At 32.1% G+C, this 24,974-nt stretch overlaps 1 protein-coding gene across 2 annotated transcripts in view; it reads right to left on the bottom strand.

Moving 5' to 3' along the window:
- CNTLN (centlein) overlaps window positions 1–24,974 on the bottom strand; it is a 585,894-nt gene that overhangs the window by 216,373 nt on the left and 344,547 nt on the right. For both annotated transcript variants that reach the window (XM_074197564.1, XM_074197563.1), the window contains exons 11-12: window positions 24,325–24,446; window positions 22,867–22,992 (exon numbers count right to left, since the gene is read on the bottom strand). In XM_074197564.1, the coding sequence (XP_074053665.1) occupies window positions 22,867–22,992; window positions 24,325–24,446 (248 nt within the window). The remainder of the gene's footprint in view (window positions 1–22,866; window positions 22,993–24,324; window positions 24,447–24,974) is intronic.

Raw genomic sequence — 24,974 nt, 5'->3', positions numbered from 1 at the left:
GCACTCTAGTCAAAGACCAGACTGAGTACTTCCAATAAAAGCAACTTATTGCCTAGTTTTAGTTTAAGATGTGGATGCTGCTATGGATTTCCCAAGTCATAATTTTGTGATCTTTTTCCTTTTTTCTGATCAAATTTTTCACATTTCTCAAAAACAAAACTTCTTATCTCTTCTTTTCTCCTCTCCCAGTTTACCTTGTTTACCTGTAAATTATATCCTTCCTTATTAAACTGCAAACTGTAGATTACATTGGAAAGAGTACTAGTGATGGACTTAGACAACCTAGGATCAAATGCAACCTCTCTAATACTTATATTACATGTTTAACCTAAGGTCAGTACTTATCTTTCCTGGAACTCAGTTTCTTCATCTAAATTAAGAACAGAGGAACTATTTGTCCTGTGAAATTCTTTCTAGCTTTAATCTATGATCCCAAGTAATTTTTTTTGTACAAAGTAGGAATTTAATGTAAATTTGCTGTTGATGAAATGAATTTACTAAGAGGATGGATATTTACTTCTGTAAACCAACATGAGTCTCTGGTGGAACATGATAGTAGTGAATTACTAAAGGGTTCATTTATTCAATTTTGAAAAATCAATAAAGAACATTCTACTGATTCCAGCATCACTTTTAGGTCACAATAATAAGAATCAAACACAGATCTAGATCAGAGATTACCTAAGTCACTATTATCGTTTTACAGCAATTATAAATTGAATCCAACTGGACAAAAAAGTGGAAAACCACAAGAAGAAAAAAAATGACAATTTAAAAAGGGGAAAATATCATGCTTTGATTTGCATTCCATAGTTTTTTCCCTTGTTGTGTATGACATTTTCCTTAACTTCTTTTTTTTTTAGGTTTTTGCAAGGCAAATGGGGTTAAGTGGCTTGCCCAAGGCCACACAGCTAGGTAATTATTAAGTGTCTGAGACCGGATTTGAACCCAGGTACTCCTGACTCCAAGGCTGGTGCTTTATCCACTACTCCACCTAGCCACCCCTTTCCTTAACTTCTTTTAGAAATATCTTTGATCTTTGTAGTGTTGAAAAGATATGTTCTCCAGAATGGTTGGATAAGTTCACAACTCTGTCAATGGTGCATGTGTCCCAATTTTCCCACCTCCCCTCCAATAGTTATCATTTCCCTTTTCTGTCACATTAGTCAGTTTGATAAGTATGAGGTGGTACCACAGAGTTGCTTTATTTTTCATTTCTCTAATAATGGCTTAAAGCAATTTTTCATGATTATAGGTAGCTTTGATTTCTTTACCTGAAAACTGACTGTTCACATACCTTTGACCATTTATTAATTGGGGAATTACTTATGTTCTTATAAATTTGACTCAATTCCTCTACATATTTTAGAAATGAGGCCTTTATTAGAACTGCTAGCTATGCTAATTGTTTCCTTTCTTTCTACATTCCTTCTAATCTTGTTTGCATTGGTTTTGCAAAAATGCTTCAATTTAATGTAATCAAGGTTATCCATTTTGTATTCATAATGTTCTCTATCTTTTCTTTGGTCATAAATTCTCTTTTTCTTCATAGATCTCTTATACGTGGTTTAAGGTATCACCCTTTATGTCTAAATTATGTACCCATTTTGGTACCTTATCTTTGTATAGGGTATGAGGTATTAGTTTCTGCCTAGTTTCAGTCATATTATTTTTCCAGTTTTCCTAGCAGTCTTTTCAAAGTTTGATTTGTTATCCCAGAATCTATTTCTTTGGGTTTATCAAACAATAGATTATTATAGTTACTTACTGCTGTGTTTTGTGAACTTAACCTATTTCACTGATCTATCAATTCTACGTCTGAACCAATACCAAATAGTTTTGATAACTGCTGTTTTATAATATAGTTTTAGATCATCTTTCTTTGCAATTTTTCAATACTTCCCTTGATATTCTTGAACTTTTGTTCAACATGATAAATTCTGTTATTTATATTAACTCTATAAAATAATTTTTGGATAGTGTGATTGGTATGGCACTGAATAAGTAGAATAATTTAGGGTATATTTGTCATTATTAATATATTAGCTTGGTCTACCCACAAGCAATTGATATTTTGTCAGTTGTTTAGATTTGACTTTTATTTGTATAAAAAGTTTTGCAATTATATTCATAAGTACTGGGTTTGTCTTGGCAGGTAGACTCTAATATTTTATGTTGTCTAGAGTTGTTTTGGACTTTGTTGGTAACGTATAGAAGTGATTTATGTGGACTTATATACTGAAACTTTGCTAAAGTTAATTATTTCAAATAATTTTAGTTGATTTTTCTAGGATTCTCAAAAATATCATCATATAATCTGCAAAGAGTGAGAGTTTTGTTTCCTCCTATCCAATTCTAATTCCTTTAATTTCTTTTTCTTCTCTTAGAGTTAAAGCAATGTTAATGTCTAGTATAATATTAAATAAAAGTGTTGTTAACAGGTCTCCTTATTTAACCCCTGTTCTTATTCTAAGGCATATAGTTTATCCCCATTGTAATGGGGTTTGCTGATTGTTTTAGATAGATACTGCCTATCATTTTTAGAAAAAAAAATCCATTTATTCCTATACTCTAGTGTATTTAATAGGAACGATGGTGTATTTTGTCAAAAGCTTTTTCAGCATCTATTAAGCTAATATTATGATTTCTGATAGTTTAGTTAGTGATATGTTTGATTATGCTGATGGTTTTCCTAATATTTCCTAATAATGAATCCCTGTATTCCCATTATAAATCCCACCTATTCAAGATATATTATCCTGGTGATAACTTGTTGCAATATTTTTGATAATATTTTCTTTAAAATTTTTGCATCAATAATCATTGGAGAAATTGGTCTAGAATTTTCTTTCTTGAATTTAGTTCTTCCTGTTTGTAGTATCAAGACCATATTTGTGTCTTCAAAGGAATTTGGTAGAACTCCTTCTTCATCTATTTTTCCAAATAGTTTATAAAGTATTGGAATTAATTGTTCTTTAAAAGTTTGGTTGAATGCACTTGTAAATCCATCTGGCCCCCAATTTTTTTTTCCTTAGAGATTCCCTGATTTCTTGTTCAATTTCTTTCTTTATTTTGAAATGAGATTATTTAACTATTTTATTTCCTCTTCTGCTAAACTGGACAATTTGTATTTTGGTAAATATTCATCCATTTCACTTAGATCGTCAGATTTATTGGTATATAGTTCGGGAAAATAGCTACAAATTATTAGTTTAATTTCCTCTTCATTGTTGGTGAATTCTCCCTTTTCATTTTTGATACTGATAGTTTAGTTTTCTTCTTTTTTTTAATCAAAGGTTTATCTGATTTTTTTCATAAAGCCAACTCTTGGTTTTTATTTAGTAATTTCACAGTATTGCTTACTTCAATTTTATTAATCTCTTCTTTCATTTTCAGTATTTCTAATTTTGTATTTAATTGGAGATTTTTTATTTTTTTCTAGCTTTTTTAGTTGCATGCCTAATTCCTCTTTTTTCTCTTTTACTCATGTATGCATTTAGATATATAAAATATCCCCTAAGAACTGCTTTGACTGCATCTCATAATTTTTGGTATGTTGTCTCAATATTGTCATTCTCTTCAATGAAATTAGCATTTCTATGATTTGTTGTTGGACCCAATCATTCTTTTGGTTTAAGTTATTTAATGTCCAATTAATTTTAATCTACCTTTCCAAGGTCCCTTATGATGTGTAATTTTTACTGCATCAAGATCTGGGAAAGATTCTTTTAATATTTCTGCTATTCTGCATTTGCTTGTGATTTTTATGCTCTAATACAGTCATTTTTTGTGTTTCTGCCTTTACCACTGGTATAAAAGTATATTCTATCTCTATTAAATTTTCCCCAGAGTCTATCCTATCTAACTTTTCTAAGATTCTGTTTACTTCCTTTGCTTCTTTTTTATTTTGTGATTAGATATATCTAATTTTGAAAGAGAAAGGTTGAGGTCCCCTATTGATATAGTTTCACTCTAGTTCTTCCTAGAACTAACTTAACTTCTCCTTTAAGAATCTGGCTGCTATACCACTTGGTTCATATATTTAATATTGATATTAGTTCATTGTCTATGGTGCCTTTTAGCAAGTTGTCAGTTCCTTCTTTATCTCTTTTAATTTGGTCTATTTTTGCTTTTGCTTTTTCTGAGATTAGGATTGCTACATTTTTTTACTTCAGTCAAAGCATAATATACTCTATTCCAGTCTTTTACCATTATCCTTTGTGTACCTTTCTATTTCAGATGTGTTTATTCTGGTTTTTAATCCACTCTGCTATTGACTACCATTTTATGAAAGAGTTCATCCCATTCACATTCACAGTAATAATTACTTTTTCCTTGCATCATATTTTTCCTCATTCATAATTTTCTCTTATTTTCCCATATCCCTCCCATGTATTTTGCTTTTGACCATCAGTTCCTTCATTCTTCTCTACCCTCTATCAACCCCATCTTTTGGCGACAAGAAAACTTCTTGGAAACTGCAATGGACAAATACAAAAAGAAAATAATTCTCTCAAAACCTCAATTTGTCAAATGGAAAACTCTTACAAAAATAGATTTGATGAATTGGAATAGGAGTTGCAAAAGGTAAATTTAGAAAATTCTTCCCTAAAAAAAATGGAGTCTGTGGAAACCAATGACTTCATAAGACAACAAGAATCTATGAAACAAAACCAAAAAATTGAAAAAATAGAAGAAAATGTAAAATACCTCATCAGCAAAACCACTGACCTTGAGAATAGATCAAGAAGAGACAACTTAAAAATTATTGGTCTTCCTGAAAACATTGAAGAGGAAAAAAAGCCTGAACTCAATATTACAAAATATCAATCCTGATATTATGGAACCAGAGGACAAAAGAATTATTGAAATAATACATTGATCCTCTCCGGAAAGGGATCTCAAAATGAAAACACCAAGGAATACTGTAGACAAATTCCAGAATTATCAGATGAAAGAGAAATCTTGCAAGCAGCCAGAAAGAAACAATTTAGATACAAAGGAGCCAAAATAAGGATTACACAAGACCTGGAAGCATCAGCATTAAGGGACTTAAGAGTCTGTAATGTGATATTCTGAAAATCAAGGGAGTTTGGAATGCAACCAAGAGTCCATTATTCTGCAAAACTGAGCCTTCTCTTCCAGGGCAAAAGATGGACATTTAATGAAATAGGAGCCTTCAACTTTTCCTGATGAAAAGACCAGAGCTTAATAGAAACTTTAGACTTCAAACAGGAGACTCAAGAGATACATGAAAAAGATAAAATTTTTTAAAAAGGGGGTGGGAGGGAAGAAAAAGAGAAAAAAACGGTTATCAAATAATAAGAAGAAATTCGCTATATTCCTACCTGGGAGAAAGACTTTAATAACTCTAGAGAATTTTAACTCTATTAGAGAGACTCTAATTAGCTAGAAGACATGGACATTCATGACTTATTTGAGAAACTGCTATCCAATAAGATGAAATTGGTTATATCCCTAACTGGCAGAAGGACTCTAATAACTTTCAATAATTGTAATTCTAGTAGAGAGGATATAGTTAGACAGAAGTGATGGATACTCAGCACCTTATGATGACTCAGATAGAATTATTTAAAAAACAATACCTCCTTAAAATGGGGGAAAGCAAAGAAATAGGAGGATAGAGGAGACTGAATAGGGTAAATCTCATGACATTAAGAAGTACAAAGGACCTATTGTGATACAAAGGAAGAAGGGAGGAGGTGAGAACCACCTGAATCTTCTTCTCATCAGATTGGCTTAATATTAATGTACAGTGGTGGCTAGGTGGCACAATGAATAAAGCACTGGCCCTGGAGTCAGGAGTACCTGCTTTCAAATCCGGTCTCAGACACTTAATAATTACCTAGCTGTGTGGCCTTGGGCAAGCCACTTAACCCCATTTGCCTTGCAAAAAACCCTTAATGTACATACACTCAATTAGGTTGAGAAATTTATCTTAACTTTAAAATGTTAAAAGTGGAAAAGGGGAGGGGAAAGAAAGAGGGAACCAACAGAAGGAAGGGAAGGAAGAAGGGGAAAAGGGAAAGGTAGAAAAAGGGGGAGGTGGGTTGGATATAGGAGGACGAACACACTGAAGGTGGTGGTATTCAGAAACAAAATATTGGGGAATATAGATAAAGGGGGAAAGGGGGGGAAATACAAAGAGAGGGAAGATAACATGGAAGGCAATAGAGTCAGTAATTATAACTTTGAATGTGAATGGGATGAACTCTCCCTTAAAACACCCAAATAGCAGGGTGGATTAAAAACTAGAATCCTACGATATGCTCCTTTCAAGAAACTCATTTGAAGCAAAGAGATACATATAGAGCAAAGGTAAAAGTTTAGAGCAAAATATAGTTTGCTTCAGCTGAAGTGAAAAAAAAGCAGGGGCAGCAATCCTTATCTCAGATAAAGCAGCTGCAAAAATTGAGAGTTAAAAGAGATAAAAAAGGAAACAGTATCCTCCTAAAAGTACCATAGACAATAAAGTAATTTCAATAATAAATATGTATGCACCCAATGGTATAGCATCCAAATTCTCAGGAGTAGTTGAAGGAGTTACAGGAAGCCATGGGCAGGAAAAATCTACTAGTGGGAGACCTCAACCTCGCACTCTCAGATTTACATAAATCTAAACATAAAATAAACAAAAAGGAAGTTAAGGAGGTAAATCGATTGTTAGAAAACCTAGACATGATAGACTTTATGGAGGAAACTGAATGGGGACAGAAAGGAATATATATATATATATATATATATATATATACTTTCTTTTCTACAGTACATGGCACTTACACAAAAATTGACAATGTACTAGGGCATAAAAATCTAATAACTGAAGAAAGGCAGGAATACTGAATACATCTTTCTCAGATTATAAGGCAATAAAAATCACATGCAATATTGGGCCAAGGGGACATAGACCCCAAACTAATTTGAAACTAAATAACCTCATTTTAAAGAATTAGTGGATCAAACAACAAATTATAGAACAAATTAAGTATTTTATCCTGGATAATGACAATAATGAAACAACATACCAAAACCTATGTGATACACTCAAGGCGGCTGTCAGGGGATATATTATATCTTTAAATGCTTATATGAATAAATTAGAGAAAGAAGAAATAAATGAACTAAATATGCAACTAAAAAATTAGAGAAAGAACAAATTAAAACCCCCCAACTAAATACCAAATTAGAAATTCTAAAAAAAATTTTTTTAGGTTTTTGCAAGGCAAATGGGGTTAAGTGGCTTGCCCAAGGCCACAAAGCTAGGTAATTATTAAGTGTCTGAGACCGGATTTGAACCCAGGTACTCCTGACTCCAAGGCCGGTGCTTTATCCACTATGCCACCTAGCCGCCCTGAAATTCTAAAAATTAAAGGAGAAATTAATAAAATCAAAAAAGCAAGAAAACTATTGAACTAAGAAATAAAACCATGAATTGGTTTTATGTAAAAAAAACAAAATTAATAAACATCTTGTCAAATTTTATTAAAAAAGAAAGAAAACCAAATTGCTAGTATCATAAATGAAAAAGGTGAGCTCACTACCAATGAGAAGGAAATTAAAGTAATAATTCAGAATTATTCTGTCCAACTGTATGCCAATAAATTTGATAATCTAAAGGAAATGAATGAATATTTACAAAAAATATAAGTTGTCCAGGTTAAATGAAGAGGAAATTAAAAACCTAAATAACCCTATCTCAGAAAAAGAAATTCAATAAGCCATTATTGTACTCCCTAAGAAAAAATCTCCAGAGCTAGATGGATTTACATGTGAATTCTGTCAAACATTTAAGGAACAACTGGTTCTAATTCTATATAAACTCTTAGAAAAAATAGGTGAAGACAGAACTTTGCCTAACTCTATGACACCAATATAGTGCTGATACCTAAACCAGGAAGAGTTTAAACAGAGAAAGAAAACTATAGAACTATCTCCCTGATGGATATAGATGTAAAAATCTTAAATAAAATCTTAGCAAAATGACTACAGTGGGATATGACTAGGATAATACAATATGACCAAGTAGGATTTATCCCAGGAATGCAGGTTTGGTTCAATATTAGGAAAACTATCAGTGTAATTCATTACATCAATAACAAACCTATCAGAAATCATATGATTATATCAATAGATGCTGAAAAAAGCTTTTGAAAAATACAGCACCTATTCCTACTAAAAACACTAGAAAATGTAAGGATGAATGTGTTGTTCCTTAGAATAACAAGCAGTATCTATCTGAAACCATCAACAAGCATTATATGCAATATAGATAGTCTAGAGGCATTCCCAAGGTCTGCCCATTATCACCACTACTATTCAATATCATATTAGAAATGTTAGCTTCAGCAATTAGAGAAGAAAAAGAAACTGAAGGAATTAAAATTGGGAAGGAAGAGACAAAATTCTCACTCTTTGCAGACGATGTGATGGTATACCTAGGAAATCCTAAAAAATCATCTAAAAGACAACTAGAAATAATTAGCAACTTTAGCAAGTTGCAAGATATAAAATAAACTCATAAGTCCTAAACATTTCTATATATATGACTAGCAAGATGAAGCAGAAAGAGGTAGAAAGAGAAATCACATTCAAAGTAACTTCAGCCAATATAAAATACCTGGGAGTCTACCTGCCAAGGCAGACTGAAAAACTTTTTGAAAACAATTACAAAACACTTCTCACACAAATAAAATCAGATTTAAATAACTGGTCAAATATCAACTGCTCATGGATACGCCGAGCTAATATAATAAAAATGGCAATTCTCCCAAATTGAACTACTAATTCCATGCCCTACCAATCAAAATTTCAAAAAATTACTTTAATAAGTTAGAAAAAATTGTTAAGTTCATATGGAGAAATGAAAAGTCAAGAATCTCCAGGGATTTCTTCATACCTTCTCTCTACCAGATCTAAAATTATATTTTAAAGCATCCATCATCAAAACTGTCTGGTATTGGCTAAGAAATAGAGTGGTGTATCAGTGGAATAGACTAGGTGCAATAGCAGGAAATGGTTATAGTAATCTGCTGTTTGATAAATTCAAAGATTCTAGCTATTGGGATAAAAACTCTCTCTTTGATAAAAGCTGTTGGGAAAATTGGAAGTTAGTAGGGCAGAAACTTGAATTAGACCAACACCTCACACCCTATTATCAAGATAAGATCAAAATGGATATAGGATTTAGGCATAAAAAACAATATTATAAGAAAGCTAGGAGATCAAGAAATAGTTTACCTGTCAGATCTATGGAAAGGGAAGCAGTTTATGACCAAGGAAGAGATGGAGAATACCATTAAAAATAAACTAGACAATTTTGATTACATTAAATTAAAAAGCTTTTGCACAGACAAAACCACTATAACCAAGATCAAAAGAAATGTAGTAAATTGGGAAACAATTTTTACGACTGCTATTTCTCACAAAGGACTCATTTCTAAAATATACAGAGAACTGAGTCAAATTAAAAAAAAAGACAAGCCATTCCCCAATTGACAAATGGTCAAAGGATATTCAAGGCAATCTACAGATGAGTAAATCAAAATGATCCATAGTCATACTAAAAACTCCTCTAAATCACTAATTATTAGAGAAATGCAAATTAAAACATCTCTGAGGTACCACTTCATGTCAATATGACCAGAAAGGACAATGATCAATGTTGAAAGGGATGTGGGAAATAGGAGAGCTCCACCATTGTTGGTGGAGCTGTGAACTCATCCAATCTTTCTGGAGAGCAATTTGGAATTATGCCCAAAATGCAACAAAATATGAATACCCTTTGATCCAGCAATACCACTACTGGGGCTATACCCTGAATAAATTATGAAAATGGGTAAAAATATCACCTGTATAAAAATATTAAAAGCAGCTCTGTTTGTGGTGGCAAAGAATTGGAAATTAAAGGGATGTCCATTAATTGGGGAATGGCTTAACAAACTGTGGTATATGTATGTCATGGGACACCATTGTTCTATTGGAAACCAGGTGAGATGGGAATTCAGGGAAGCCTGGAAGGATTTGCATGAGCTGATGCTGAGCAAGATGAGCAGCACCAGAAGAACACTGTACATCCAAATAGCAAGAAAGGAGTGATGATTACCAACATTAATGGACTTGCTTAAACCAACAGGGCAACAATCAGGCACAATTTTAGGGTATCTGAGACAGATAATGCCATCTGTATCCTGAGAAAGAATTGTGAAGTTTGAACTAAGATCAAAGACTATTACCTTTAATTTTTTAAAAATGTTTTCTTATTATGTAATTCTGATATATCCCATACTTTATGATTCTTCCTTTAGGATATGATTTCTCTCTCATCACATTCAACTTAGATCAATGCATACCGTGGAAACAATGTAAAGACTAACAGACTACTTTCTATGGGGGGGGGGGGGGAGGAAGCAAGATTGGTGGGGAAATTGTAAAATTCAAAAATAAATAAAAACTTTCAAAAAAAATAAAGTTGTTTCAGAAAGAAACTGGGAAATTCTCATGAAGCTTCCTAGCTTCTCTCCACCAACTTGGCTCTCTTCCTATTCTACGTATCCTATTTTAAATACATATTGGTATAGAGATAGTGAGTATATAAGGGAAAGCTACTATGAGATGTCACTCAATCTGCACTGGGACAAGAGCATAAATCCTAGAACATAAATAAAAAAAATAGGGCTTTTAAGATAAAGCATTTTGTTTTATTTGTGGGGGGAGCCCTAAATACATTTTCAAACAACAGGGACCACATTGCTAAGCCAGAATACTAGGAAGACTGATCCTTAATGGATGGAAGGGATGGAATGCATCTAGTCAGGTTTCAATGGAACAAGCTTGGAAGACTTGATTGGCTTCCGAGTTCTATATTTTAATCTGCTCAGTAAAACAAAATGTAATAACAATTATAAAAACAACAGCAACAATATATTTAAATTGCATTAGCAGCTGGCATTTATGTAGTGCTTTAAGCTTTGCAAAGTGATTTTAAAATTTTCTCATCCTCTTCTTACAATAGTCCTAGGAGCTTAGTGATTTTATTTTCTATCCATATTTTCAGATGAGAAAACAGAGGCAGAGTGTAGTTAAATCACTTGCCTAGGATCATCCAACTAGTAAATATCCGAGGTCAGAATTGAATTCAGGTATGCTAGCCTACAGGTCCAGTCCTCTATTCACTGTCACCTAGTTGCCTGTCCATTCGGTTTTTGCACTTTGCTTACTTTCTTCCCGTCTCTCAAAATTTTGCAAGAGTGTGCACCTAACTAGGTAGTAGTAAGCAGTTCCTGATATTCCTGATATTTCCCTGTAAGGTTTAATTTGGTACCTTCTATTTACTGGTTGTCCTGGTTCATGCACAAAAATACATACCACAGCTTTGTTCCCAGTAGTCAAAAATTGGAAATTAAGTGGGAATCCTCCTCTTGGGAAATAGCTAAAAAATTATGGTATATGATTGTAATGTAATATTATAATGCTATAGGAAACTATAGACAATTGTCAGAGGAAAATAGAATAAACTTTATTAATTGATGCAAATCAGTCAACAGAACTAGGAAGCTAATTCGTATAATGATAACATTAAAGAGGAAAACAAGGGAAGTCATTAGTTCAAAAGAATAAAAATGAATCCTTTTGGCAAGGACATATTGATTTTTAAAAACTTGCTACTTGAAAAATAAATTAAACCAATTTTTAAAATCCTAAAGGTTTTTTAACCCACAGTTCAAATGTCCAATTTTCTACAGTTTCACCTATTGCTCTCATCAGCAAAGCATGTTCTTTCATTAGACCTTAAAGAATGTACTTTTAAACTAAAAATTCCCCTAAAGTGTTATTTTTACTGCTTTATCTAATAATTATTTATGCATATAAAGTATTCCCCTGGTTAGACTCGTTAGACTGACATGAGACCATGTGTCATTAAATCTTTTTGACTCCATTTTGTTTTGTTTTGTACAAAGTAAGCACTTAAGAAACACTTGTCAAATTACCTTTATTAAACTGAAATACTATTATCCTCATTAGACATTCAAACAGACCTCAAAAAATGGAAAATATTTTCAAATATTATTTTGAAATAATATAAAATGCAAGTGGCATTTTAATTATGTTATTTATAACTCCTACAAAGAACAGAATCAAAATAAAATGATTGGCCAATTGTTGACAGACATTAGCCATGATAAGATGAATTTGCTGAAAGGACATTGAGAAAATAAAGTTATTTACAAATAAGGTTCTTTGTATTTCTCAGTTTTGTTAAAAACCATCAATTAATAAAATACTTTTAAAACACTGTCACCAAAATTTTATTTTATATGCCTTGGAGTTGAGTAATACATTTACTTTTTTTTTATTTTTACAAGACAGTGGGGTTAAATGACATGCCAAGGTTACACAGCTAAGTAAGCCTCAACTATCTGAACCCTGATTTGAATACAAGTAGGTCCTCCTGAATACAGGGCCAGTGCTCTATCCACTGTACCACCTAAGCTGCCCCATGTATTTACTTTCAGTGTAATTTTCCACAGGGAAAGGCATTAGTGAGAGGAAGTAAAGAAATTAACATTAATGCAACGTAATGTAAATCATGCTAGAATTAAAAGGGTCATAAACTTTTAAAGCTACAAAGGAATTTAGAATCATTTAATCCAGATCATTCTTCTAAAGAGATGAAGACTAAGTCATATTTTTAAAATGAGATACATAGGCCTGAGATGGAATTATTTGAAATACATACTCTTTAGTTTTTTCAAACTTACTAAAGTTGTTCTTTGTTGTTTAAATACTGCAAATTCTGCAGAAAATTTTGAAAAGTTCTTGGGAGTTTCTAAATATTTCTAAAGACTTATACATCTATAAACATAATTTCAATTTTAAACTCTAAGCAACTTCTATGATTCAATGAGTCGAAACTGAATCATTGGATTATAAGATTGAAAATTGGAAAAGACCTTTAAAAAAAACTATTTCAACTACTTCATTTAACAAGAAATGAGTAGCCCAATGATATGAACTGATATGCAAAAATAGCACCTAGGATATCTAGTGGATGATGTTTCTTCTGATAATTTTTGGGTCATATTTCATCTTCTCTATGTTTTTTTTTTTTTACTTCCCAGGGGTCTGTAATGAATTAAGAATAGAAGCTGGATGTGGATTATAATGAGTTTTCCTTATTTTAATGTAAAATGGCATTCCTTTAATTCCTAATCTTATAAATAAGTTCTATATCAAACTCACTCTTTTGAAACTAATTGCTGAAATTAGCTTCTAATTTTTATATATTATATCAAATAGTTATGAATAAATTATTAAATTGGTGCAAATGAAATTATAATTATTTTTTAAATTAGTAATTGAAAGATGCCTTATTTTAAAATTTTTATTTTTATTATTAACTTAAGAAAAATCAACAAATGTGAATAAGTCAACATATAAAAGCAAAACTTTAAAAGGGGCGTTTTATTTAAAACTGTGAGCTTCTGTTATAGTTTTTTTCCCCTACTATTATGTATAATTTGGGTTGTTTTGTTATTGCTGTTGTTATTTATAAAAATTCACATTTGACAAAATAGTATCAACACTGTCTCATTATTTGTGAACTTCTTTATGTTTTTTTATTTTTGTTTTAATGATTCATATAGCTCTTTCCTTTTTTTCTTAAACTAAACTAATATTAAACTATCACTATCACTCCATTGATTCCTAACTCATCCTCTCTTAAAAAAAGAAAAGTAAAAAGAAAAGTTATCCCTTATTACAAAGGCTTCTAATCATGTAAAACAAAACCACAACTTGCTGCGTCTGAAAAGTAGGTATCATTCTTTTCACTAAATCCTTCTTTGAATAACTGAGAAGAATCCAATTGCATTGATTAAAGTTTTTAAGTCTTTCAAAGCTATTCATCTTTATAATTTTGGTCATATAGATCAAATTATTCTTCTAGTCTGCTCACTTCACTTCATATAGGTTCATAGAAGTCCCTTCAATTTTCTTTGAATGTTACCTTTCATAATGTCCCCCCCCAGCTCTTCCCTAATTGATAGGCAGCCACTGTATTTCAAGTTCTTTGCTACAACAGAAATTACTGCTAAAAATAGTTTTTTGTAAATATGGGTCTTTTTCCATTTCTTTCAGAATTTTGCTGTATAAGCTAACAAGTAGTATCATTTATTGTGTTTATTCTTAGAATTCCTTCAATATTTATCATATTTCATTCTTTTTTCATCTTTTTTGTAGATATGAGGTAGAACCTCAGATGGATTTTTAAATTTACATTTCTTTTTTTATATTTCTTTAATTATAATTATTTAGAGTATTTTTTTCATATGGTTCTTGACAGTTTGCTTTTCTTAGTTTGAAAAGTATTCTGTTTATATCCTTTTAGTCTTCATATATTAACAGGCTTAGATCAATTCTCTATATTTCTTGAATTTCAGAATTTTGCCAAATTTGGAAGGAAACAAACATTTATTAAATTCCAACCATCTAGATGGCTCAGTGGATAGAGTGCTTGGCCTGCAGCAGGAAGATCTTAGTTCAGATCTGGCTTCAGACACTTACTGCCAGGGCAAGTCACTTAACCTGTTTGCCTTAATCCACTAGAGTAGAAAATGGCAAACTACTGCAGTATCTTTGCCAAGAAATTCCCAAGTGAGGTCATAAAAAACTGGACAACACCAATAGCATCCCTGTCAGTGTCTAGTAAGAGCATTAACTTATCAGATAAATGATCAGAAGAGATATTAAGAAAGAAGAAATAATAGTCAGACGCAACTGAACAGCATTTTTCAGACAAGTTGCTAAATATTTTACAAACATTATTTCATTTGATCTTTAAAACAACCCTGGAAGGTGGGGCATTTTTAATTATCCCTATTTTAGAGTTAAGAAAACCAAGGCAGAAAGAGGTGAAGTGACTTGCCAGGGTCTGAGTGCAGGTCCAGTACTCTTGTCTATTGAACTGCCAAATTGCCTACAATTGTGAGCAGTTTTTGCTACTTCTGTTACTGAATTTCTTTTCAGAATTTATCATAAAGTTAAATCGTACAGTAGGATCACAGATTTAGAATTGGAAGGGATGGTAGGCTCTAGTCCAATTCTATTACTTGGTCAGTGTCACATGGGCAGTTATCATGCAGGTAATAAAGGGCAGACCTGGGCCAAACCCAGGTGTCTTCCCATAATGCCACCCTTGAGCCAAATAAATCTCTTCAAAGGTCTCAATTTAAAAGCTGGGTGGTTGACTGGGAATACCTCTAAGGTTACTTAGAGTTGTAGCATTCTCTGAGACTGCCATAAAGGGGGTCTATAACTCCACCAAGTTATCAAAGAATCTTAAAAAGGTACAATTTTGAAGAGACAAAATTCTACCTCAAAGGTCTTATTGCTAAGACAGAATCTAAAAATATTATTAAAAAGGAAAAAATAAAATTTGTAGCTCTTTTAGTTGTAATAGAAAAAAGAAAAAATTAGAATCAATTGATAGATTCAATCACTGTACAATGACTTAATAAATTATAGCATTTTAGCATAATAAGAACAAGTTTATGACAATAAATATAAAGAACACAAGAAAATAAGAAAGACTACGGCTATAGCATATGACTATAGCATACAGATTGACAACAATTACATCAAAGAAGAAAAATAAATACAATTTTTATGGAATTCTCCAAGTCAAAGATTTCAGATCCCCATAAATACATCACATTAATGCTAATAAAAATCAGTTGGGAATGAAAAGGAACTGAAAAAGGGAAGAAAGAAAGGCACCTGTTATAAGGACATACATCAGGTATAGAAAGCAGCATTGGAAAATGATATAAAGAAGTATAAGATACAGAGTTCATTTTATTTGGCAATATGATGAGTTGTTAGAGATCATGAAGGTCAAGAGGAGGAAATGAGGATTCTGAGTAACCCATTTTTTTTATTTATTAAGCCTGAGCTATATTTTCCAAAATATTTTTACAGTCTTCCCTTATGCCATTAAAATTAATGAGTATGAAAGTATAAGTTGATTTATTTGGAGGAGCTTGTCCAATGATTCATAGAATTTATTTCTTTATCTTCTATAGATATTGTTGCATAAGCTTCAGTTATCTTTTAAATGGGTCAATTTTACTTTTAACAAATACAAAGTCTATTCATAGGAATGTAGCACAATGCTTTTAATGACATTTCATGGTTTGTAAACTACAATTCCTATAATAATGAACATTTAATTAGTGAATTCATTTAGTGAAATGTCTTACAATTATAAGTAGATTTAATCATAATTGATATAACATAGCTTAGATTCTAGTACATTTCTTTTGTTTCAACTTAAAGTATTTAAAAGTCTAGCATTATATATTCTAAAACTCAATACTGTTCAATAGAAACTGACCCTTGGATACAAGTAGGGATGGCAATTATTGATACAGGAAACAAATAAATATGCAAATGACAATATATTTAACATAACACTGCATAACCTAAAAGATATATCTAAAAGTTGTCAAAGAAAGGACCCCTGCTAATATTTAAACAATTCCCTTATCTTGGTATCTTCTTCCTAGCTCAGTGTTAAATAAAAAAAAAAATCCCAAAGTATGGATAAATTTAGTAAACAATGACCAGGTAAAATTGTACCTAAAAATAAGGCAAGATCATATACTTTTGACTACGTTTTTTAAAGTCCTAAACAAAAGAGATTTAGATTCAAAATCATTTTTTCCTCAAAAATTTACAAATTGAATTTTTTTTAGGTTTTTTTGTAAGACAAATGGGGTTAAGTGGCTTGCCCAAGGCCACACAGCGAGGTAATTATTAAGTGTCTGAGATCAGATTTGAACCCAGGTACACTCCAGGGCTGGTGTTTTATCTACTACGCCACCTAGGTGCCCCATCCAAAATGTAATTTAAAGTTAAGTGTGTGCTTCCATTTTAGAAAAGTAGAGAATAAGAATTTATTAGACTAGTATCTCAAGAGAAAAATATGAGATGATTTAGAAATGGCTAGGACTCTGAAGGAAGATTATAGGAAGGGGTGAGAAGGCAACTCACTAGAGAAAGATAATCAAAATATGCACTAAAATTTTCAATTAAGTCTTTTTTGTTGGGTTTTTTTTTTTTTGCAAGGCAAATGGGGCTAAGTGGCTTGCCCAAGGCCACACAGCTAGGTAATTATTAAGTGTCTGAGGCTGGATTTGAACTCAGGTCCTCCTGACTCCAGGGCTGGTGCTCTATCCACTGCGCCACCTAGCTGCCCCAATTAAGTCTTAAAGACAGTAGAAGAAAGAAAGAAAAAGAAAAAGGAATGTCTAGGGCAGCAAGATGGACAGAGTATTGGCCTTGGAGTCAGGAGGACCTGAGTTCAAATATGACCTCATTCACTTACTAGATGTATGTCTCTGGGTAAGTTACTTCAACTCCAAATGCCTCCCCCACATCCCCCCCCCAAAAAAGAATGTTCTTCATTGGTCATACAGTCTTCAAATACTGAAAGACCTTTTGACAGAAAAGGTAGCAGACCTAAGCAGTCAATGTACAAAATCTGAGATTCAATCAATGATCATCTGATACCCAAGAAGTAGAGGTAACTAACAGTTACAATAAGACTAAAAACAATTCTTCAATGGAATAATAGCCACTGGATATAAATAAACATTTCTCAGAAGAACTTCACACTATCAATACTCATAAGAAACATGATTCCAACCAGTTAACCAATTAACAAACATTTCTTAAATGTTTTCTATAAGCTAGGCACTATGTTAAACACCAGGGAAAACAACAAAAAAAAGTGAAGACAGTCCCAGCTCTTAAGAATCTTATATTCTAATTGAGGAGATAATATCTAAAGATAATAAATAAAACAGATGACAGGAACTTGACCTGTAATTTCAATGGTATAGGAAACTCCTGCATAAGGAAATTATATCAATTCAGGTCAGCATCTGAACACAACTACTAGTTTTAGTTGCCTAGGGGACTGGAAAGTCCCTTGCTCAGGATCACTCAGCTAATGTGGTGCTAAGACAGGATTTGAATCCACATTTTCCTGGCATGAAGATTATTTGATCTATTATTCTTAGCTGCTTCATATATTTAAAATGGTATATACAAACAATAATAAGAGAAAAAGAAATCAAAAGAACTTTGAAATTTCATCTTACAACCAGAAAATTTACAATGATGAAAAAGGAGAAAAATAGCTAATGTTGGTATAGCTGTTTGATCTAACCATTCTACACAGCAATTTGTTATGCAAAGAAAATAATTAAAACGTCAGTGCCTTTGATCCAGAGATCCCAATGCTAGTCGTAAGCCCTAAGGAAGTCAATGATAAAAATTATAAACAAAATATTTCTAGTAGCACTACTTTGTAATAACAAAGACCTGGAAACAAAGTAGATACCCCTGGACTGGGTAAACAAACTATGTTACATGAGTGAAATAAAACATTACTATGCTAAACTATGACTATAAATAATTCAGAAAAGAACAGAGAGACATCTGAACTGATCTACAGTGAAATAAGTAGAATAATTAAAACAAGACATATATGTTGATTACATTAATGTAAATGGAAAGAACAACAAAATATTTGAAATACTGTGAGATTATAATGACCAAGCTAAGATCCAAAGAACAGATATGATAATGCTCCTTCCTCCCCCCACCCCAAGTCCTACCCCCTGCTACTGTTTTGTAGGGGTAGGGAAACACATCTAGGGGAATGGAATATAAGGACATATGATGTCAAACTTTTTCATTATATTAATTCTGTTGTACTCCCCCCCTTTTTATTTTTACTATACGGAATGACTCTCCAGGAGAGGGATGGGACATAAATGCAGTTAACATAAAAAACAATGTAATTTTAAAAAAAAATCAACAAAAAAGGAAATATAGTTAGCCCAATCCATTGCCCTTTATACCTAACAGTGGCTAGAGTGGCAGGTTAATCAGACTGGTCCTTTAAGGAAGTAATCCCTCAGTCCCTTTTGTGACCTCAATAATAAAAAAAAAAAGGTCTAGCCTAAGCATCAGAGAACATATCCAAATTTCTACTTTCTAAGGGAAGAGATCCTGATCAAAGTGATTGGCTGATCAGGAGACAAAATGAGTAAAATTTATGTGTGTGTGTGTGTGTGTGTGTGTGTGTGTGTGTGTGTGTGTGTGTGTGTGTGTACATATATATGTATTTATTTAAAGAAAGATTTTTTTTATTTTGAGCTTTAACAATTTTTCCCTAATCTTGCTTCCCTCCCTCCCACTCCCCACAGAAGGCAGTCTGTTTGTTAGTCTTTACATTTTTTCCACAAGTTAAATGTGATGAGAAATCATATTAGATTTTTTTTTAATTTAGAAGCTCTTTTGTTTTGTTTTTATTGTATTTTGTGATCCATGGATATTTTCTTGTATTTTAACCCTTGAGACTGAATTACTAAACTCAACTAGGTTAGGTCTGACCCACAATACTGCTGTACAGTAAGGTATGAACTTAGGTAAAAAGGGGAAAACAGAGTTATGATTCAGTTTGCACAGTAATGTTCTTCATTATATGGAAATGCTTAAGTATACCAGATGCTACATTTATGCAAATTAGTCACCACATACAGCAATATAAATGGATGGTAGGTACAAAGACCAAATAGTTGATGTTAAAAATGACAGGTAGTTGGCAAGAGGGCAACAACCTTTAAGTATATTTCTGAAATAAAGATATTAAGTCAATGGAAGAAAAATAATGCTTAAAAATCTGATCAAAATAAAATAGTTTAGAAATTCATCAAAATGTAAAGACATTAAAAACATCAAAAAATCTGAAACCTCTAAAAATATTATGATTCAAGTATAATTTATATTGTTTAAGTAGTGAGTTTGTTGAAATATTACCCTCTGATTAATTTATAAATAGACCTTTAGAAACTGAATATCTTAAAAGATTTTATAATGTCCAAATGGATTGTTGTTGCTAATTTTAAAATTCTACAAAATAAAGAATTTTAATAACAAATGCAAATGACTAAAATATTCACAAAAGTTTTGATATTAATAACACTATTGTTCTTTTAAACTATTCTAAATCAAGAAAAATTATCAATACATTTAGTAAAAGTATACTTTATTTCATAAAATAGTTTAGGCAAAATCATTTTATAGATCTTAGGATTCTTCAGCAATATTAGTCAGTCAGAGCAGGAGGTCATCAACATTTTGACAGCAAGCACAATTTAATAACAGTCAGAGATAAATCAGATTTGAATTGGAAACATAAGAAACTGGTGAAAAAAAGCATTCACCTCTAGGGTGGCAGAGTATGTGCTATGCTTCTAATCACTAATCATAGAAGTCATGCTTAAAGCACTTTTAATGTCACATATCTAGAAATTCCTTATTTTTAATCTTACTCTGGGTTTAAAATAAGAACATCATCCACGTCATTTACCTGATGTTACAAAGTTAGATTTCCAAGAAGCAGAAATTAAATCAATAGAGACTTTGCTGGTACAGATGTATTTTAAGAAAACAACACCATAAGCCTCTAATACATGAAAAGGATATTTGATATATTCGTTTGTGATCATTTCCCTATTTCTGTTAAGAACAAAGTCTTTCTTCTGGATATGAAAATAAATAACCAATGCAATTCTATATTCTCTTCCATAAAATTCCAAATTTAGTCAATTGCCAGTTCTTGTTGATTCTACCTCTAGATTCTTGCACTCTCTTTTCTCCAATCATACCACAATCACTATGATACAAGTCCACATCTCCTCTTACCTGAACTGCAGTAATAGTCTCTTAATTTATCTCCTTGAATTTAATCTGCATTCTTTCAAATCCATGTTCACATAGCTTCATGTTCCTAAATTATATTCCTAAAGCAAAGTATAATCACTCCCATTTCCAAGGTCTAGTGGTTCCCTACTGCCCTTAGGAAAAAAATTGAGATCCTCTGTTTGGAATTTAAAGCCTTTCATAGTCTGATCTATTTTTTTCTGAGCTTATTTCATATATTTCCCTTTACACACATACCTTTCAGTCAAATGGATTACTTCATTATGTATGATGTTTTTCCCTTGTTTCAGACTACATAAAGTGTTCCCCTTTCCTAGAATAACTTCTCTCCTCACTTCTGTCTCTTAAAAACACTCATTCCATTCAAGGCTAAGCTTGGGTTCATCTCCTGCAAGAACACTTAAAATTCTCTTAGTTATGAGTGCCCCCATTAACTGATACCTATTATGATTATATTTTAATTTACTTATTTACATGTTCCTCCCTTATTCAATGTGAGGTCATGGCCCTGAGGTCAGTAGCTGTTTTATATTTGTCTCTATATGCTTGAAGCCTGTCACGATCACTCAATAAAGGTTTGTGGAATTCAAAGAATTGCCTATCTTTCAAGAATCAGGTCAGTGTCACTTTCTCCAAGAAGTATTTCCTGAATTTTCTACCCTAAAATTATATTTTTCCTCCCTAAATATCCATAACACTTTAACTCTCTTATTGCACTTTCTTTTTCTCCTTTGCACTGAAGTACATCCATTATACTTACTAGAATATAAGCTTTTTATTGACAAGGCCCGTGTCTTATTCATCTTTCTATTCCCCAAAGCACCTAGCATAGTGCCGTGTAGAGAGAAGCTCAAGAAATGTTGAATGAATAAATTTATGAAAAGTTTCAAAGACAGATATTCCATTACAAGTATTAAATATTTATTCAAAATCCACAGAACGTTGCACAATATTCAACACCTTAGAGTTCATAGTTCAAACTTAACAAGACTTTTTCTCTAAAAGCTTACCATTTTGTAAAAGTTTATAATTTACTTTTATGTGTATTATATAAAGATATTAGTGTCATAAAATAATATAATTTATAATTTCCTAGGAAAATTCAATAAACATTGATGCTCAGTGCCACACCTGTTGCCAAATTCTTAGACTAGCTACCTATGAAATTTGTAGTCTTCCACAAAACCTAAATATTCTGATGGTTAAAATTACTGTAAGGTAAAGAAATTGTTAAATAGCAGCAAAAGGCTAATTATACTAGGCTAATTTCCCTTTTTCTACAAGAAAAGAAAGTTTTCTTTCATTGACAGACTGAGTATAATAATATGTGAATTATAAGATCAAAGAAGCAAACTGTATGTTTTCTAAAATATGAGTTTCCTTCACCAAGTTTTCTTCTTACTGTATCTAAAAGAGCTGTGTGAAGGGATCAGCATTAAGCCCAAAGGACAGGGAAAGCATAGCAAGAAAGAAAGCAACTCCCTGGTGTCTTCTGCAGGTCACTACCAAGGACCATGTTAGCAGATCCACACCAGACCCTTAACAGGCAGCTCTGCTGCTACCAGTAATTAGCTTGGACAGCTCTGGCTCCAAGAGTAGCAGCAAGGCTACACCATAATGAGCTCAGCTGGGATTAGCAGGACAGGGCAGGGAACCAAGAGAGCTGAGGCATTCTGCATTGCGTATGTATCAAGGAGATCAAACAAGGATGGCTGGCTAGGTTATCCCCTCACCACCTCATTCCAAAAATGAAGCACGGCAGTGTGTAAAATACAGGCTAATGAAGAGCGACACCTCCAACAGATGAGAGCCACATTAATTAACACAATCCCTAGATCATGTTATACAGTTTCTGTTAGTAGTAGCAAACGTACAACTTGTCACTGCATTATGAAAAAAGCCAATGCTTTTTTTTCTTTTCTTTTTTGTGGGTAAAAAGGAGATGGTATAATCTTCAAATTATGTAAGTACTCTCTCTAGTGGCCTTTGGGCCACATAAAAACCTCCCCAAATGTTTTTCCATGTACATATTGTTGAAAAAAGAAAACTCACTTTTCAATCAGTAGCTTCTGGTGTTCCCCTTTGAAATATGTCAGCTCATTCCATAGAGCATTAGAATCTTCTTGTAGGAGCTGCTGAGACTCTTCTCCTCTTCTAATTTGTTTGTTTCTGCCAGTTCTGTTTAATAATCAAGATGTTTTATTATTTTTCTAAAATTTAAGATCCAAAAAAATTCATGCACCTTTGAAATTTAAAAATCCATTAGTTATATTTCTAAAAGGCAATATGAATACTGTTTTGATTGGATAGTACTTAAAAAACCTGGTATGTTTAAATTAAAGATCTAAAATAATTTTGTAAAGTTGGACTTCTGATGTGAAAGCAGAATTCTTAATAAGACATATGGCAGTACTGGGTCTATCTCTCAAATTCTGCCAATAGAGAAAATGTACATTGTAGAGATGTCACAGTCTCCAAGAAAGGTTATAAGCCATCAACTAATCCATCATGTATTGCCAAAAAATCTCTAAGTGGTATAAATGCCCAGTCTTAAAGGCAAGCTGTTAGGTATTCATACATTGGGAAGTGAGCCATTGCATAATCAAAGGTTTGAAAAGTTATGTGGATAGAGTAGTAGAATCTAAAGTTATTTTATACTTTGTTTTTGCTCAGGTACAATTTGATAACACTTTTTATCCTACAGGCAAAATAATTAAAAAGTAGTATAATCAGAAGAAATTTCTCTACTATGAGCCAATTTTATCAATAGACAATGAAAATTTCCATTTAAATTCCAATTTTCAAGAGATAAAAATCAACTCTTGGTTTATAATTTAGAAAAGTGCTGTACTGGCCAATTTAGAAATGTTATTTCTACATTCAGGCAAACAATGTATACCATTAACACTGCCCTGAAGGATCTCTTGCAAAGAAGAGACTACTACATTTTCTGTGCTCATTCAGTCCTTTGCCCTCTGTTGATACTGTTAACAAGGGAGCCACTTACTACTAACTGAGATCTGAACACCTGTTCACAGCAACTGAACTGAGACCACCAATTCATTCAGACAACTATAGAACAAACCAATGAATAGTTAAAAATTTCAATAAAAATTATGTCAAATAAAGTTGTAAACTATTATCCGAAAGTTGTAGATGACATATGCCTCTTGTCTTTACATTTTAAAGTTGTGAATTTAAATTTTTTCTCTAACAAGTATTCTATAAAATAAATATTACATCATATGTAATATACTATCATTTTAAAATTATAAATTGTGATTAAACCTCTCTAAAGAGATACTAAAAGGTAAAATAAATAGATCAAAATTTCCAAATATTAAGTTGCATCAAAATAATTTCAAAATACTAAATATTGACATCTATATGCTTAGATTCATGTAAAAAATTTAGCCAAACAATTTTACAAAATCCACTAAGAACACTTACAATGCTGCTGTTTTCCATGTAATATTTAGGGGAGGTATTTTTATGAGCTATGTAACTCACTTGCTATAGTTTTCTTCCAACTGTTTTAATTGCTCTTTTACTGCTCTGTAGTTGGTCTGTAACATCTGCAGCCTTTCTTTGCGTTTTTCATGGGCATTTCTTAGCTCATCATTTTCTTGGATCTATGGAACACAAAGAAGTAAATGGAAGACTCTCATCAAAGATATTAATATTATGCTTCAAATAAAAGCAGCACAACCAAGTTGCAATTTAAAACATTATTAAATAATCATAAATGTATTTTTACTTAACTAAAGTTGAAGAACGAGAATTGTTCTCATTAGGCTAACAGAACTGGTTTGTTACTTAATAAATCTGGTAGATCATTAAGTCATCCATCATGTTTTAAACAATTATAAGAATTTGCTACTAAAATTGTTAAAGTATTTAAATTAGCATCATGACATAATTATGTTACAGACTATTTTTCTACTTTTTTCCTTAAGAATTTGTCAGTACAAGAGAGTATGATTCAATATCCCTCCTTATTACAAACAAAATGAGCCCAGTTCTTCAATCTGCTGATTAAAAGTGAGACTACTGTAAAACTAGAAAATTGAACAAGAGGTAGTTTTCCTCCACAAAAGACATACATCAGTTAGCAAGTCCTTCATAAGGGCCTATTCATTGCCAGGCACTGTGCGAGACAC

The sequence above is a fragment of the Macrotis lagotis genome, chromosome 8 (assembly GCF_037893015.1).
Source record: "Macrotis lagotis isolate mMagLag1 chromosome 8, bilby.v1.9.chrom.fasta, whole genome shotgun sequence".
Lineage (NCBI taxonomy): Eukaryota > Metazoa > Chordata > Mammalia > Peramelemorphia > Peramelidae > Macrotis > Macrotis lagotis.
The sequence above is the reverse complement of the archived record's forward strand: the minus strand, read 5'-3'. Positions and strand labels throughout refer to the sequence as shown.